The sequence below is a fragment of the Ovis aries genome, chromosome X (genome assembly GCF_016772045.2).
Source record: "Ovis aries strain OAR_USU_Benz2616 breed Rambouillet chromosome X, ARS-UI_Ramb_v3.0, whole genome shotgun sequence".
Lineage (NCBI taxonomy): Eukaryota > Metazoa > Chordata > Mammalia > Artiodactyla > Bovidae > Ovis > Ovis aries.
The window spans coordinates 57,215,265-57,233,641 of NC_056080.1; the positions used below are offsets into that span (position 1 = coordinate 57,215,265).

Sequence of the window (18,377 nt, forward strand, 5' to 3'; positions counted from 1 at the left end):
GTGTAATTCTCTGCTGCAGATGGCATGGCCTTGGTCCAAAACCCCAGGGGCCTCCCAGTCAAGCATCCCATAAGCTCCACACTGCATTTTCCCCCACAATGCAGTATCGTAGGATCTGCTGGATCATATACCCTGAGTGGCAGGACTGCTTGCACCACAGCCTGGACCTGTTCAGGGCTAGCAGCCTTAGATGTCACCTGAAATATGGATCAGAGCAGTATTTCCAGGTATGGAATATGCTGCCTCCAGAACCTGAGGAATCTTCCCATCTGTTCTGTTTTTATTCATCATAGTGGGAGGTGTGTGATGAGATGCTTTGCCCTATGATTTGGAGGGGCTGTTCTGGCATACCTTGTACCCCCAAATCCCTAAAAACTGTACTAATATGGCAGGACCTTGAGTGTTTTTAGGGTTTACCTCCCACCCTCTGGAGTGCATGTGTCTTATCAATGCAGTGTGCTAACCAACTCTTGCTCATCTTGCCTATCAATACGGTGTAATTGTTATAGTAGTCCAATGTGATAGTCCCTGAGATGTCCAGATAGTCCATTCCTCCTTCGACTATATGATAACATAGGATGAGAAAGATAACTTAGCCCTATGGCAAGACCATCAATGTATATTGTGGTCAGTCCCAGATGAATGCGAAATGTCTCTGATCTTCTGATCAAAATAGAAAAGGTATTCACTATATCAGTGGCCACCTGCCATACCTGAGATCTTTTCATTTGCTCCAGCAATGTCAGCATGACTAGTACTGCAGCTTCAATCAATGCTACCATTTGGTTGAGCTTGCAGTAGTCTACATTCTCAAGGATCTATCCAGCCTCCTCAGGGCCCAAATTGGTTAACTCAGCAGAGATATGATGGGACTGAGCTTCCCGGGTGACTCAGCTGGTAGAGAATCTGCCTGCAATGCAGGATACCCCTGTTCGATTTCTGGGTCTGGAAGTTCCCTTGGAGAAGGGATAGGCTACCCACTCCGGTATTCTCGGGCTTCCCTGGTGGCTCTGATAGTAAAGAATCCACCTGCAATGCAGGAGACCTGGGTTTGATCCCTGGGTTGGGAAGATCCCCTAGAGGAGGGCACGGCAACCCACTCCAGTATTCTTGCCTGGAGAACCCCCATGGACAGAGGAGCATGGCGGGCTACAGTCCATGGGGTCACAAAGAATCAGACTCGACTGAGCAACTAAGCACATATACATGGTGGGAATAACACCCCTGCATCCTTTGGATCTTTCAGAGGGACACTAATTTCTACCATCACCCTTAGGATAGATACAGTATTGTCTTTGATTTATAGCTTTGCTCAGGGAAGGCAGGAATAGTTTCCAAGGCATCCATTTGAACTTCCCAGCTACCATAGCTCTTCCCCCACAGGCCAAGGAACTCATGTAGGGGTTCTGAAAACTACAGATATGTCCATTCCAATTAGGTATTTGTGGGCTGGTGAAGTGATCACTAGGTGGACCTGTGGACCCAGTGGACCCACTGTGAGCAGGACCTGGGCTGGGACTTCACTTATGACCTTACCTCCACTGTGCTTCTCAACATATCTGCTGCTACTCTCACCAACGTATTCCTCATTTGTAATTTGGGTATACGCTCTGGGCCCTCCCATAGAATATAGTCAGCTAGTTGGTTTTCCAGACTGGAGTAGTGTATCTTCTCTAACACATCAGCTTCTCTGAGCCCTTTGATCCTTTCCTCCACAATCTGCCATTGAAGTCTGGTATTTCTACTTCACTTGGTGTGGGCCACTGTTCTTGCCAGGCTTCCACAAGTCATCCAAAAATTGTATCAGCAACATTTCCTAGAGTCCTTACCATGGTTTTAAGTTCTGTGTCTTGGGACAGTGCTCCAAGTTCATGCTTCATTCCCTTGATCCATTGTCCTCAGCATCCAGTCTCAGGCTTGCTTTCCCAGTTCCTGCCGATACATGTTAGCCAGATTCTTCAGCTTCCACATATCATTCCTTTGCTTTCTTTGCAAGCTGAGAACCTCTCTAGTCAGGTTGTGCTAGGATTTGACCCTGGTTATTGATCTGGTTGCCACGAGGGGAAGGGAAGTTGATTCTGTGAGGAAGAATTGTTTTATAAGGCACATGCTTCACTCAAGGCCTGTGCATCATCTTCGAGCAAAGGGAAGGTCTATATTCTAACAAAGAGAAGTGGGCTAATTCTGCAGACCCAGTGGGTTCAGGTGAATCTGTAAGGTCAGGGTGTTAAATGCATCTTCCCAGATAGCCCCATCCCAATCTCAGGGCTCCACTCATATCCTATTAGGGCCCTGAGCATGGAACAGGGGATGTACTGGGCCTGAGAATTCAACCTTCTCTGAAGTTCTGCTACCCTTACAGTTAAGTCTTAAGTCTGATCTCCTCCATCTGCCCTCTGGTCACAGAAGATTGAGGTTTCCTTAAATACACCCAAATTTGCTGCCATATTGAGTGCAGCACTTTCACAGCACCATCTTTCAGGATTTGAAATAGCTCAACTGGAATTTCATCACCTCCACTAGCTTTGTTTGTAGTGAGGCTTCCGAAGGTCCGCTTGACTTCACATTCCAGGATGTTTGGCTCTAGGTGAGTGATCACACCATCGTGATTATCTGGGTCGTGAAGCTCTTTTTTATACAGTTCTTCTGTGTATTCTTGCCACCTCTTCTTAATATCTTCTGCTTCTGTTAGGTCCATACCATTTCTGCCCTTTATTGAGCCCATCTTTGCATGAAATATTCCTTTGTTATCTCTAATTTTCTTGAAGACATCTCTAGTCTTTCCCATTCTATTGTTTTCCTCTATTTCTTTGCACTGATCACTAAGCAAGGTTTTCTTATCTCTCCTTGCTCTTCTTCGGAACTGTGCATTCAGATGCTTATATCTTTCCTTTTCTCCTTTGCTTTTCGCTTCTCTTCTTTTCACAGCTATTTGTAAGACCTCCTTAGACAGCCATTTTGCTTTTATGCATTTCTTTTTCTTAGGGATGGTCTGATCCCTGTCTCCTGTACAATGTCATGAACTTCCATCCATAATTCATCAGGCATTCTGTCTATGAGATCTAGTCCCTTAAATCTATTTCTCACTTTCACTGTATAATCGTTAAGGATTTGATTTAGTTCATACCTGAATGGTCTAGTGGTTTTCCCTACTTTCTTCAATTTAAGTCTGAATGTAGCAATAAGGAGTTCATGATCTGAGCCACAGTCAGCTCCCAGTATAGTTTTTGCTGACTGTATAGAGCTTCTCCATCTTTGGCTGCAAAGAATATAATCAGTCTGATTTTGGTGTCGACCATCTGGTGATGTCCATGTGTAGAGTCTTCTCTTGTGTTGTTGTAAGAGGATATTTGTTATGACCAGTGCGTTCTCTTGGTAAAACTCTGTTAGCCTTTGCCTTGTTTCATTCTGTACTCCAAGGTCAAATTTGCCTGTCACTCCAGGTATTTTTTGACTTCCTAGTCCCATCCAGTCCCCTATAATGAAAAGGACATCTTTGCATTCCAGTCCCATATAATGAAAAGGACATCTTTTTTTGGTTTTAGTTCTAGAAGGTCTTGTAGGTCTTCATAGAACCATTCAACTTCAGCTTCTTCAGCATTACTGGTCAGGGCATAGACTTGGATTACTGTGATATTGAATAGTTTGCCTTGGAAATGAACAGAGATCATACTGTCATTTTTGAGATTGCATCCAAGTACTGCATTTCAGACTCTTTTGTTTACTATGAGGGCTACTCCATTTCTTCTAAGGGATTCTTGCCCACAGTGTAGATATGATGATCATCTGAGTTAAATTCACCCATTTCAGTCCATTTTAGTTTGCTGATTCATAGAATGTCGACGTTCACTGTTGCCGTCTCTTGTTTGACCACTTCCAATTTGCCTCGATTCATGGTTCCTATGCAATATTACTCTTTAGAGCATTGGACCTTGCTTCCACCACCAGTCCCATCCACAACTGGGTGTTGTTTTTACTTTTGCTCCGTCTCTTCATTCTTCTAGAGTTATTTCTCCAGTGATCTCTAGTAGCGTATTGGGCACCTACCAACCTGGGGAATTCATCTTGCAGTGTCCTATCTCTTTGCCTTTTCATACTGTTCATGGGGGTCTCAAGGCAAGAATACTGAAGTGGTTTGCCATTCCCTTCTCCAATGGACCACATTTTATCAGAACTCTCCACCATGACCTGGAAGAGGTCAGTTTTCATTCCAATCCCAAAGAAAGGCAATGCCAAAGAATGCTCAAACTACCGCACAATTGCACTCATCACCCACGCTAGTAAAACGTAATGCTCAAAATTCTCCAAGCCAGGCTTCAGCAATACGTGAACCATGAACTTCCAGATGTTCAAGCTGGATTTAGAAAAGGCAGAGGAACCAGAGATCAAATTGCCAAAATCCACTGGATCATTGAAAAAGCAAGATAGAAAAATATATGTTCCAGAAAAACATATATTTCTGCTTTATTGACTATGCCAAAGCCTTTGACTGTGTGGATCACAATAAACTATGGAAAATTCTCAAAGAGATGGGAATACCAGACCACCTGACCTGCCTCTTGAGAAATCTGTATGCAGGTTAGGAAGCAAGAGTTAGAACTGGACATGGAACAACAGACTGGTTCCAAATAGGAAAAGGAGTACGTCAAGGCTGTATATTGTCACCCTGCTTATTTAACTTCTATGCAGAGTGCATCATGAGAAATGCTGGGCTGGAAGAAGTGCAAGCTGGAATCAAGATTGCCAGGAGAAATGCCAATAACCTCAGATATGCAGATGATACCATCCTTATGGCAGAAAGTGAAGAAGAACTAAAGAGCCTCTTGATGAAAGTGAAAGAGGAGAGCGAAAAAGTTGGCTTAAAGCTCAACATTCAGAAAACTAAGATCATGGCATCCAGTCCCATCACTTCATGGGAAATAAATGGGGAAACAGTGGCAGGCTTTATTTTTTGGGCTCCAAAATCACTGCAGATGGTGACTGCAGCCATGAAATTAAAAGACACTAACTCCTTGGAAGAAAAATTATGACCAACCTAGACATCATATTAAAAAACAGGAACACTACTTTGCCAACAAAGGCCCGTCTAGTCAAGGCTATGGTTTTTCCAATAGTCATGTATGGATGTGAGCGTTGGACTATAGAGAAAGCTGAGCACTGAAGAACTGATGCTTTTGAACTGTGGTGTTGGAGAAGACTCTTGAGAGTCCCTTGGCCTGCAAGGAGATCCAACCAGTCCATCCTAAGGGAAATCAGTCCTGAATATTCATTGGAAGGACTGATGTTGAAGCTGATACTCTGATCCTTTGGCCACCTGATGTGAAGAGCTGACTCATCTGAAAAGACCCTGATGCTGGGAAAGATTGAAGGCAGGAGGAGAAGGGGACGACAGAGGATGAGATGTTTGGATGGCATCATCGACTCAATGAGCATGAGTTTGAGTAAACTCTGGGAGTTGGTAATGGACAGGGAAGCCTGGTGTGCTGCAGTGCATGGAGTCGCAAAGAGTCGGACACGACTGAGCGACTGGACTGAACTAAATACACCCAAGGAGGTCTTTTGTCTTTTACATTTTGCTGTTTTTAAAAAAATTTGTTATTTGACTGTGTCAGGTTTTAGTTGCAGCACATGGGATCTTTAGTTGCAGCATGTAGGATCTAGTTCCCTGAGCATGGTTTGAACCTGGGCCCTCTGTCTTGGAAGCACAGACTCTTAGCCACTGGACCACAGGCACGTCCCTACATTTTGCTTTGAATTGTTGATTATTCACCCTAAGCATGTCATATATTTCTTCAGCTAATCAAATGGTGTTTAGTCCCCTGAGTCTGGTTATCATTTCCCTCATATCTGTCAAGTACCAGCAATATTTCACCAGCTGGTGCATTCCCTTCCACTAGTATCTCATTACAGTCCACCATCAGTTAAGTTACTGCTGCTTCAAAACCCTATGCGCCTGCACTGTAATTCTCCCACTCAGGAGAATCCACTCCATGCCACATCTTCTCCCTGAAGACATCTCCAGCATCATAGGGTTTGCTACATCTTATGGTGCAAGTGGCATCCTGCTTGTACCACAGCCCAGACATGCCACAGGGCACTTTGTGTTACTACAGCATGTCAGAGGCCATCTATGCTGCATGCATGCATGCTAAGTCACTTCAGTCATGTCCAACTCTTTGCAACCCCATGGACTGTAGCCCACCAGACTCCTCTGTCCATGGGATTCTCCAGGCAAGAACACTGGAGTGGGTTGCCATGCCCTCCTCCAGGGGATCTTTCCAACCCAGGGATCGAACCCATGTCTCCTGAGGCTCCTGCATTGCAGGTGGATTCTTTACCACTGAGCCACCAGGAAAGCCCTCATCTATGCTCCACCAGCACAAATGATGGCTCCTTTTTGCCTGCGGGCTGCTGGGTGGCCCAGCTCCAGAAAGGCAGTAGTGTTTTCTTTGTAGTTTGACTTCTCTGACCCACTGTTTTAGGTTGGGATCTCTGAAACAGATTTTCCAGGCAGAGAATTGCATGCACAGGCTTATTTGGGAGTGCCTTTGGGATCAACAAGTGGTGCTAGTGGTCAAGAACCCACCTGCCAATGCAGGAAATGTAATACACTGGTTCGATCCCTGGATCAGGAAGATCCCCTGGAGGAGGGCATGGCAACCCCCTCCAGTATTCTTACCCGGGAAATCCCATGGACAGAGGAGCCTGGTAGGCTATAGTGCATGGGCTCGCAAAGAGTCAGATACAACTAAAGCAACTTAGCATACATGCATTGGGATCAACATCTGCAAGGAAGGCAAAGTTGAGCAGTTGGAGAAGTGGATCCACAGTGCAGTTGCCTCTGAGGCGTCTGCTGGTCCTAGGGAGAGCTTCTAGGGAGATCCTAGGGTAGTCCTTCAGAGTCAGCCTATAATTGAGGCTAAGAGGCTGGCTTTCATACTCACTCACAGACCAGACATAATCCATGGGCTGTCCAAAATAGGTATAACCTTGGGCAGGAAAGTTCCCTGTGGTAGAAGATAATTCCCCAAAGGACACAGCTGCAATCTGTCAACAGCTGATAGTCAGGGTGCATTGGCCCTGAAGAGGAGACCCAAGAAGAGTACCACAGTATCCACTACATATATGGTCAAAAAAGTTTGAAAAAGAAAGTGGTGATATAGTCTACACTCATCATCATTTTCTAAATGAAAAATGCACAGGTCTAAGAGACTCTCTTCCAACATCTATGAGGGGACAGTGTCAGAGATGAGGTGGGAGGTAGGAGGGAAGAGTGAAAGAGAGAAGAAAATAGCTTGTGGTCTTTGGGGTATGTCAGTGAAATCACCAGAGTCCAGTTGTACAGCATGTATATCAGAGACCCTGATGGTATGCATGTAGGCAATCCCAGGAGTGGCTCCTCCCCTCAATCCCTGTCTATGAAAAACCTGATTGGTGATGAGCTTCTGTTTGTGGACAAGCCTGTCAGATAGGAATCCTGGGCCTGGTGGAGGAGTCTAGCTGGGGATGGGCCCAGGGACAGTGACTTAGCAATTCGTGATATGCCTACTGCCATTCCTACCCCTCTTCCCTCCTGTAGTTTCCCCTTATCCTCAGCGGCATTTCCCTCCACCCTTATCATGGTTGACTCTGGCTTCTATTGATCCCTCACCAGCTTGCAGCCCTTAGTCTGCTCTTCCTTTTCTGATGCAGCTGCCCACTCATGGCTGCTGTGTCCCTCTCGGTGCACAACAACACATGGTAAATGTGTTCCTCCTTGGGAAAGGACCCAAGCAAAGAGATGCTGCAGCTCACACAGACAGGCACCATATATATATATATGGTGGATCAGCTGGTCAAGAACCTGCCTGCCAATGCAGAAATGCAAGAGACGCAGGTTCAATCCCTGGGTTGGGAAGATCCTCTGGAGAAGGAAATGACAACCCACTCTAGTATTCTTGCCTGGAGAATCCCATGGACAGAGGAGCCTGGCAGGCTGTAGTCCATTGGGTCGCAAAAGAGTTGGATAGAACTGAGTATGCACACACACACACACACACACATACACACACACACACACACACAGAGATAGATATGTCCTCTAAGAATCTATGCCATTTTACAAACCTCCATGCTATTTCAAAGTATGTTACAATGTACAAAGGACTCCTTGTTTTGAGAAGTTTTTCAAATAGCACTGTGACAAGCAAACCATACTTTGGCAAATGCCTGCACTCTGTTTTAAGAACTTATAATTTGCAGTGTCCTTTGACATTTAAGTCACCCTCATGGCTCAGACGGTAAAGCGTCTGCCTACAATGCAGGGACCCGGGTTCAGTCCCTGGGTCGGTAAGATCCTCTGGAGAAGGCAATGGTAACCCACTCCAGTACTCTTGCCTGGAAAATCCCATGGATGGAGGAGCCTGGTAGGCTACAGTCCATGGGGTCGCAAAGAGTTGGACACGACTGAGCAACTTCACTTTCACTTTGACATTTACAGGGCTTCCCTTGTGGCTTAGCTGGTAAAGAATTCGCCTGCAATGTGGGAGACCTGGATTTGATCCCTGGGTTGGGAAGATCTGGAGAAGAAAAAGGCTACCGATTCCAGTATTCCATGGACTATATAGTCCATGGAGTCGCAAAGAGTCAGACACGACTGAGCAATTTAGTACCTTGATATTTACATACCTCCACAAGGATTATAACAGACTTCATTGTTCACAAACAACTGTTAGGTTTTTTCAAAATATTTCAACCATCATAAATCACTTTATAGTTTCTTTAATGGCACTGAAGGAGCAAAGGGGTCAAAGGACCAGTCTGGGTTTTGTCTTTCTGAGATTTGAGCATTGACAGATGTGCTCTGCTTTTCCTCTCCAGGGCGAAATACTTCAAAGGGAAAAAGATCCATGGAGAAATTGACATTAAAGTAGAACAGGTTAGTTGGGGCAGGTGGACCTGGGGGGTCAACTGTCCATACTGTAAACTGAGTGGTCTTTTGTGTGTACTGTGAGTGAATCCCTGATTTTTTTCCTTCCTAGGCTGAATTCTCTGATCTCAACCTTGTGGCTCATGCCAATGGTGGATTCTCTGTGGACATGGAAGTTCTTCGGAATGGGGTAAAAGTTGTGCGGTGAGTGTAAAAAGGTTACCTTGGTATTATCGGAGAGACATAAGGGCTCCCTTAGAGCTGAGGGAGATTCCCCACCTCCTCTCCTATCTTTCTGTGAACAAGACTTAGGCACATTACAGTAGCCAAGATAATGGAGACAACCTAAGTATCCATCAATGGATGAATGGATAAAGAAGTGGTACACACACACACACACACACACACACACACACACAAAGGGATATTATTCAGCCATGAGAAAGAAGGAAATCCTGCCATTTATGACAACATGGATGGATCTTGAGGCCATTATGCTAAGTGAGATAAATCAGACAGAGAAAGAGAAATACTGTATGATATCACTTATATGTAGAGTCTAAAAGACCCAAACTAATAGAAATCACCTTTCTAGAAAGGTGATTGCTAGAGGCTGGGGGAGGGTGTGTAAGAATAGGAGAGATGTTTAAGAGTCCAAGTTTGCAACTGGTAGATAAATAAGTCCTAGAGATCTAATTCACAGTATGCATGATAAAGACAATAATACTGTGTCATAATCAGCAAATCTCCTATTATAAAAGACTAGATCTTAATTATTCCTACCATGAAAAAAAGAAATGGTAAGGTTACTAACTAATGGTACAATGGCAATCATGTTATAATATATTAATATAAATGTATCAAATAATATGTTATACACCTTCCCTGGTGGCTCAGTGGTAAAGAACCTGCCTGCAATGCAGGAGACCAAGTTCCATCTCTAGGTCGAGAAGATCTCTGGAGAAGGGATTTTCTACCCACTCCAGTATTCTTGCCTGGGAAATCCCATGGACAGAGGAGCCTGGCCGGCTACGGTCCATGGGGATGCAAAACAGCTGGACACAACCTAGCAACTAAATAATACATCTTATACTTATATTATGATTGACATATAACATGTCAATTGTATTCCAATTTTTTTAAGAACTTAGGAACAGAATGAAAGGAGATAGCTTCTCTTCTGAAGAAAGGAGATAGCCTCTCTTCTGAAGAAGAGCCAAGGATCTCAGAAGACAACAAGCCAAATTTTTCAGCAACTAATTCAACAAGCATTTCTTGAGCATCTACTGCATACTGGGTGCTACTCTCAGGATTTCACATTCAACAAATATTTACTGAGTATCTGTTGTGTGCCAGGAGCTATTCTTCATGCTGAGGTCCTGGAAGTGAACAAAACAGACCCCAAAAAGACCAAAAAAAAATCCTCTGCTCTCATGAAGCTTACATTCTACTGTGGGATACACATAATAAACAAAGAAGAAAATGTCAAAGTGCTAAAATATATATATATATGTATGTCAGCAAAGGGCTGTAGTGATTGTTGGATGGTGAAGAGTCTGCAGTTTGGTTGGTGTAGACCAAAAGAGTGAGAGAGATTTGAGGAAAGACCTGAAGGAGGTAGAAGAGTGGTGGATGCAGAAATCTAGGGAGGCTACATTTCAGGCTGAGGGAATAGCCCATGTAGAGCCCTAAGGCTGCAATTTATTCTGGGCAGCATCCTTTGTGTACAGTGGTAGTCTGAGATATTGTGATAGGGAAAGTGTGAGAGCTGAGTAGGCAAGCTGCAAGCTTATCTTGGTGAGGTAAAAGAGCAGACAGGAAAGGCTTAAAAGGGGGTCACCAGATGAGGAGAGGTTAGGAAGGGTGCATGTGGTGGAGGGAATAGCTTGTGTATATGGCTGAGGTAAGAAACTATGCCATTTCTAGGAGCCGTGGAGATTTCAAAACTTGACCTTTATTCTAAAGGTGGTGGGGAGCTTCTGGGGGGACCCTCAACACTCTTACCCTTGCCACCCCAGGTCTCTGAAGCCAGACTTCGTGCTGATCCGCCAGCATGCCTTCAGCATGGCACGGAATGGAGACTACCGCAGTTTGGTTATTGGGCTGCAGTATGCTGGGATCCCCAGCATTAACTCTTTGCATTCTGTCTACAACTTCTGTGACAAACCCTGGGTGGTAAGTGACAGGAAGGGTGCTACTGGCAGAGGGAATAGCTCATACATGCACGTGGGAGCTTGAACCCACTGTGATTTGGGGGATCGGAGGAAGCTTGGAGCCTTGAAGTCCCAGCTTACAGACTCCCTCCAGGTGAAGGGACTTGCTGACTCATCTCTCCTGGCTCTCATAGTTTGCCCAGATGGTTCGACTGCACAAGAAACTGGGAACAGAGGAATTCCCTCTAATCGATCAGACCTTCTACCCCAATCACAAAGAGATGGTGAGTCTAGGGGAAGGGAGTGGGCAGGAGGGAAAAGCATCATGCCTATTGCAATAATATTGACAATGGATGTGTTGCTGGTGGAATGCCATCGGAGAGTACAGCTGACACATGCACATGGAGGGCGATGTTGCTTTGTGATAGGGCTTGTTAATACCATGCACTTATGTATGTAGTTACAAGTATGATTTAAATCATTGATCCTGCTATAGTGTCTATTCTCACCAGTATTAAGAAACTGATTTCCAATGTAAACAGAATTAATGTAATGATTCAGATTATGTTACATATACAAATCAAGGCATTGTTACTAACATTATCAAATATTCCTCCTGATAGAAATGTTAACAGTGTTTCAAATTAGGGTTGCCAATAAAGAGTATCAGTAGCAATGTTATAAATTAAATTGTATTCAAATAGCAAATTTGGCTGTTGCCTACTATTATCACAAATATAATCACTAACATCATAAATTATACTCATTATTTCAAACTGTTCTTACTGATGTAAATTATGAGTGCCAGTGTTATAAATTATAGTTCCAAATAGAAGTAAGTAATCGTTTCTAGTATCACTGAAGATTATAACTATTATTTAAATTATTATCAATATATAAATTATGCTCTAATACAAATTATAAGTCCCTGTTTTGAATTATATCATACTTAATAATAAAAATTAAATTATCATTACTAATATCATCAAATATTATAACTAAGATTACAATTTATTACCAGTATTATAAACTAAGGTTATCAATATGTGATTAGAACCTATTTTGTGAATTAAGGTATAATTACTAAAAGAAATTAACCTATTAGTACAAACATTGTAACATACTGTTATAAATTATTGCCAATGTTATAAATTAATATTACTAATATAACTTATGAATATCACTATTAATGTGGTTAATAATCCTATTGATATCATAGATAGTTACTAATATTAAAGTTATGATTACTAATATGTTATGAGTACAGCAGTTATTAATCAAATTTTAGTTCCAAATAGAAATTGAGTCACTGTGCCTAGTACCATCAAATTTTATAACTAATTTTACAAATTTTTTATGATTTTACAAGTTATATTTACTTATATAAGTTATCATCACCAGTTTTATGAATTAAATTACAATTAAATATCAATATTGACCCAGCTTTATCAACTTGAATAAACGATTAAAGTAGTAAAAATTCTTACAAGTATTACAAATTATGGTCACTGATACAAATCAGCAGTGTCATGAATTAAGCTTACTTATAGATGAAAATCAAATCATTACTTTGAAACCAAATTTGTTCATCATTATTATTATCTTATATTCATTGAGAAACTATGGTTAAGAACACAGACCCTGAAGTCAGAATTTCTGTGTTGTAATCCTAGCTCCACAACTTACTAACTTCTGAACATAAGAAACATTAGTTAAATGCTCTGCGCCTCAGTTTTCCCATCTGTAAAATGTGAGTAATAACAGTTCCTGCCTCATAGAGTTAATGTGCGAATTAAATTATTTGACAAACATAAAGTGGTTAGAACAGTGCATCTGGCATATATACTAACTGCTGCCTAGTGCTGATGAACACTTGCTTGTTGTCCCTTCTGAATTTGAAGTGTTTTTATCATGGAAGGATGTCAGACTCTGTCCAATTTTTTTTCTGTGTTTATTAATATGATATGGCTCTTGGTCTTTATTCTATGAATATAGTCTATTACATTAATTGATTTTTATCTGAATTAAGCCACACTTGCATTCCTGGGTCAGATCCCACTTGATCCTTTTTATATGCTGTGGGATTCAGTTTGTTAGTATTTTGTTGAAAATTATGCTGTCAGTAATCATAAGGGACATTGATCTGTAGTTTTCTTATGATGTCTTTGTCTGGTTTTGGTACTGGGGTAATAGTAACCTCATACAATGAAATAGACAGTGTTCCCTCATCTTCTATTTTTAGGAAGAGTTAATGAAAGATTGGTGTTAATTTTATTTTAAATTTTTGGTATACTTTACCAGTGAAGAAGTTTTTTTTATTTACTGATTCAATCTCTTCCTTTATTGTAGGTCTATTCAGATTTTTCATTTCCTCTTGAGTTAGTATCGGAAGTTTGTGTCTTTCTAGGAATTTGTCTATTTCAGCTAGGTTTTCTAGTTTATTAGCATAGAATTGTTCATAGTACTCTCTTATAATCCTTTTTATTTCCATAAGGTTAGTAATTATGTCTCTTTCATTCCCAATTTTAGTAGCTAGTTTTCTCTTTTCTGAAATCTTAGTCTAAAAGTTTGTCTATTTTGTTGCTCTTTTCAGAGAATCAATTTTGGTTTTACCAATTTTCTCTATTTTTTTTCTATTTTCAACTTCATTTATTTCCACCCTAATCTTTATTTCTTCTTTTCTTCTGCTTGCTCTGGTGTTTGTTTTTGTTTTTGCTTTTTGTCTAATTTCTTCAGAAGATTATTGGCTATTGATTTGATATTTTTCTTCTTTTTAAGAATAAAAGTTTACAACTATGAATTTCCCTATAAGCAATTTTTGTATGTTGTCTTCATTTTCTTTTGTCTCAAAGTATCTTCTAACTTTCATGATGACTTCTTCCTTGACCCACTGTTTATTTAAGAGTATGTTGTTTACTTTCCACATATTTATGAATTTCCCAAATTTATTTCTGTTATTTATTTCTAATTTCATTCAGTTGTAGTCAGAGAACATATTTTGTATGGTTCAGTCCTTTTACATTATTGAAATTTGTTTTGTGGCTTAACATATAGTTTGTCCTAGAGAATGTTCTATGTATACTTGAGAAGAATATTTATGCTGCTGTTGTAGGATGGAGTGTTCTATAGACATCTGTTAAGTCTGATTGGTTTATAGTGCTGTTCTGGTCTTCTCTTTCCTTGTTTATCCTCTGTCCAGTTGTTTTATGCATTATTTAATGTGAGGTATTAAAATCTCCAGCAATTATTGCTGAATTGTCCATTTCTCCCTTTCAGTTATGCCTGTTTTTTTTTTTTTGTTTCAATATGACTCTGTTGTTAGGTGCATTTATGTTTATAATTGTTAAATCTTCTTGATAGATTGACTCTTTATCAATATAAAATGTCCTTTTTATCTCTAGTAACAATCTTTGTTTTAAAGTCTATTTTATCTGATGTTAGTATAGCCATGCCAGTCCTCTTTTAGTTACTGTTTGCCTGGTAAATCTTTCCATTCATTTACTTTCAACTTATTTGAAAGTGTAGTTCAACTTATTTCTAAAGTGTATCTCCTGCAGATAGCATATATTGGGTCATGTTTTTCATCTGTTTTGCCTATCTCTGCCCTTTAACTGGAGTGTTTAATTAATTTACATTTAATGTAATTACTGATAAGGTAAAATTTATGTTTATAATTTTGCTATTTGTTTTCTATATTTCTTGTGCCTTTTTTTGTTCCTGTATTTCTCTGTTAATGCATACCTTCATGTTAAATAGATATTTTCTAGTGTGCCATTATAATTCTCTTGATATTTCTTTTCCATATTTTAAAAAAAAATTTTCTTTGTAGTTTCCCTGGGGATTACAATTAACATTTTAATTTATACCACTCTCATTTTAATTAAAGCCAGTTTAATTTCAATAGTATTAAAAAAGAAGTTGCCTCTTTATAGCTTTATTCACTCACTCTGCCTTTGTGCTATTGTTGCCATACAGATTACATCTTTACACATCATATGCCCATGAATATAGACTTATGAATTATTGCTTGATGCAGTTGTGTTTTAAATCAGATAGGTGGGGGAGAGTGTCAGAAACAACAACAAAAAAACCATAACGGTATGCATTCATACCATTACAGGTGCTCATTTCTTCACGTTTTTACAACTTTGCTTAGCCTTCACTTCCTGCCTGTGCAGAGCCTTGGGGTCAGCCAGAGATCCTATTCAAGCACACAGCCTTAAGCATATTTATGTTTTTTTAGATTCCTAGGAATATGTCAGAACTTTTCAAAGACTCCTATGGATGTCTTAGTCCCCAAATTTTTCTGTTAAGTCTTTTGGTCACCTTGTTGTTTGTCTTAACTGTAATTGTTGCCTCAAGCAGCTGCTGTGTTAAATAATTGCTGCTGATTATTTTTGAAAAGCATCCCCACAAAAAACTCCTCACATCAGGTGAACTCTGAGTCAGGTCAAATAGACAAGTCCTGTGTGTGAAGTTTTCTAGGGAAGTCTAAGACAGGTCAAACAAAATAGTTCTTTGGGAATGGGGCTTTGGAGGACTCCAACCCTGTTCTGCTTCTTCCATTGGCTGATAGCCTGCCGGTTTTCTTCAGCATTGCAAGACTGTTGATTTTCAAATCTGTTCGGGAGGTGGAAAGAAGAGAATAAGAACAGAAAAAGTTCAAATGTCACAAAACTTAACTGTTCTTAGTGAGATTCAGCCTTTTTCTTGAATAAATACTTCTTGAATTACTGTAAACCTATGCTCAATTTTCAGAGTTCTGACAAAGTTCATTGTGACCACTTTTGCCAGTATTCTCATTGCTTTTACAGAGGAGAGGACTGTTATAGGCACTTACTCTGGCATTTCTGCTGACTTCTCCTCCAGGTATATTTTGTTCTTTTGCTGCCCTAGGATAATGGTATTTCAAAGTCAGGATTTGGGAGCTAAGCTAGATCATTGCTACTGGAACGCCCTTGCTTCTAAATTGTCTCATTGTGCCGAGCTAGGAAATATATTTTTTTGCTGTTTAGTTGCTCAATCATGTCCGACTCTTTGTGACCCCATGGTCCACCAGGTTCCTATGTCCATGGGATTTTCCAGGCAAGATTATTGGAGTGGTTTATGACATATATACATATGAAATTTTATATATACACATATATGAAATTATATGCAGTGTGCTCATACTGATACTTTTATTTGCTGCCATGCCACGCAGCTTCTGGGATCTTAGTTCCCCAACCAGGGATCGAACACAGACCCCCAGCAGTGAAAGTGCCAAGTCCTAACCACTGGACCACCAGGGAATTCCATGGATACTTTCAATTCTAATCCAACACAATATAAGGTTCCTTCTAGCCTTTCCCCATTCCATATTTATATTTCTCTTCTCTAACACTGAGAGCCCTAGCTTCCAACATCATCAACATATTTACTCATTTACTCAATCTTACAATACACAAAAAATATTTTTAGAATTTAAACACCCTTACCACTGTAAAAAAAAACCACAGTAAGGTATAACTTGAGATTTGTTTGCCCTTTTTATATCTTTAGATGAGAATATACAAAGTACTATATTCAAATGCTACATGGTTTACTTCATTTTGTCATTCAAAACAGTTGTGTTACTTATTTTATTTCAAATATAGTTTGTTTCCCTTTATATTAAATTTTAGGTTTTTTACTATCTATGCTGACTTAATTTTATGTATTTAAATGTAATATGTTAGCATGATTCCAAAAGTCAAAGTTTAAAAAGGCATTCCCAGATAAAAATTTAAGCCTACAGGAAATGGATAATTTTCTAGAGGAACACAGTTTACCAAAATTTACCCCATTTGAGCTTACCACAGTTTCCATAGAATTAATAGCAAGGAGAGATAAGAAAGCCTTCCTCAGCGATCAATGCAAAGAAATAGAGGAAAACAACAGAATGGGAAAGACTAGAGATGTCTTCAAGAAAATTAGAGATACCAAGGGAACATTCATGCAAAGATGGGCTCGATAAAGGACAGAAATGGTAGAGACCTAACAGAAGCAGAAAATATTAAGAAGAGGTGGCAAGAATACACAGAAGAACTGTACAAAAAAGATCTTCATGACCCAGATAATCACGATGGTGTGATCACTCACCTAGAGCCAGACATCCTGGAATGTGAAGTCAGGTGGGCCTTAGGAAGTTTCACTATGAACAAAACTAGTGGAGGTGATGGAATTCCAGTTGAGCTATTTCAAATCCTGAAAGACAATGCTGTGAAAGTGCTGCACTCGATATGCCAGCAAATATGGAAAACTCAGCAGTGGCCACAGGAATGGAAGAGGTCAGTTTTAATTCCAATCCCAAAGAAAGGCAATGCCAAAGAATGCTCAAACTACCGCACAGTTGCACTCATCTCAGTTCAGTTCAGTTCAGTTCAGTCACTCAGTCATGTCCGACTCTGCGACCCCATGAATTGCAGCACACCAGGCCTCCCTGTTCATCACCAACTCCCAGAGTTCACTCAGACTCACGTCCATCAAGTCAGTGATGCCATTCAGCCATCTCATCCTCTGTTGTCCCCTTCTCCTCCTGCTCCCAATCCCTCCCAGCATCAGAGTCTTTTCCAATGAGTCAACTCTTCGCATGAGGTGGCCAAAGTACTGCAGTTTCAGCTTTAGCATCATTCCTTCCAAAGAACACCTGGGACTGATCTCCTTCAGAATGGACTGGTTGAATCTCCTTGCAGTCCAAGGGACTCTCAAGAGTCTTCTCCAATACCACCGTTCGAAAGCATCAATTCTTGGGCACTCAGCTTTCTTCACAGTCCAACTCTCACATCCATACATGACCACTGGAAAAACCATAGCCTTGACTAGAGGGACCTTTGTTGGCAAAGTAATGTCTCTGCTTTTCAATATGCTATAGGCTAGTAAATTAATGCTCCAAATTCTCCAAGCCAGGCTTCAGCAATACATGAACCATGAACTTCCAGATGTTCAAGCTGGTTTTGAAAAAGGCAGAGGAACCAGAGGTCAAATTGCCAACATCCACTGGATCATGGAAAAAGGAAGAGAGTTCCAGAAAAACATCTATTTCTGCTTTATTGACTATGCCAAAGCCTTTGATTGTGTGGATCACAATAAATTGTGAAAAATTCTGAAAGAGATGGGAATACCAGACCACCTAACCTGCCTCTTATAGAAACCTATATGCAGGTCAGGAAGCAACAGTTAGAACTGGACATGGAACAACAGACGGGTTCCAAATAGGAAAAAGAGTACATCAAGGCTGTATATTGTCACCCTGCTTATTTAACTTCTATGCAGAGTACATCATGAGAAACGCTGGG

At 40.6% G+C, this 18,377-nt stretch overlaps 2 protein-coding genes across 3 annotated transcripts in view; one reads left to right on the forward strand and one right to left on the reverse strand.

Moving 5' to 3' along the window:
* Nucleotides 1-18,377, reverse strand: part of ZNF81 (zinc finger protein 81) — a 746,478-nt gene that overhangs the window by 497,647 nt on the left and 230,454 nt on the right. The gene's annotated exons all lie outside the window — the stretch shown is intronic.
* The window catches only part of SYN1 (synapsin I), a 54,180-nt gene that overhangs the window by 7,188 nt on the left and 28,615 nt on the right, over nt 1-18,377 (forward strand). For both annotated transcript variants that reach the window (XM_015104911.3, XM_015104912.4), the window contains exons 2-5: nt 8,860-8,917; nt 9,021-9,112; nt 10,927-11,083; nt 11,256-11,345. In XM_015104911.3, coding sequence (XP_014960397.2) covers nt 8,860-8,917; nt 9,021-9,112; nt 10,927-11,083; nt 11,256-11,345 — 397 coding nt within the window. The remainder of the gene's footprint in view (nt 1-8,859; nt 8,918-9,020; nt 9,113-10,926; nt 11,084-11,255; nt 11,346-18,377) is intronic.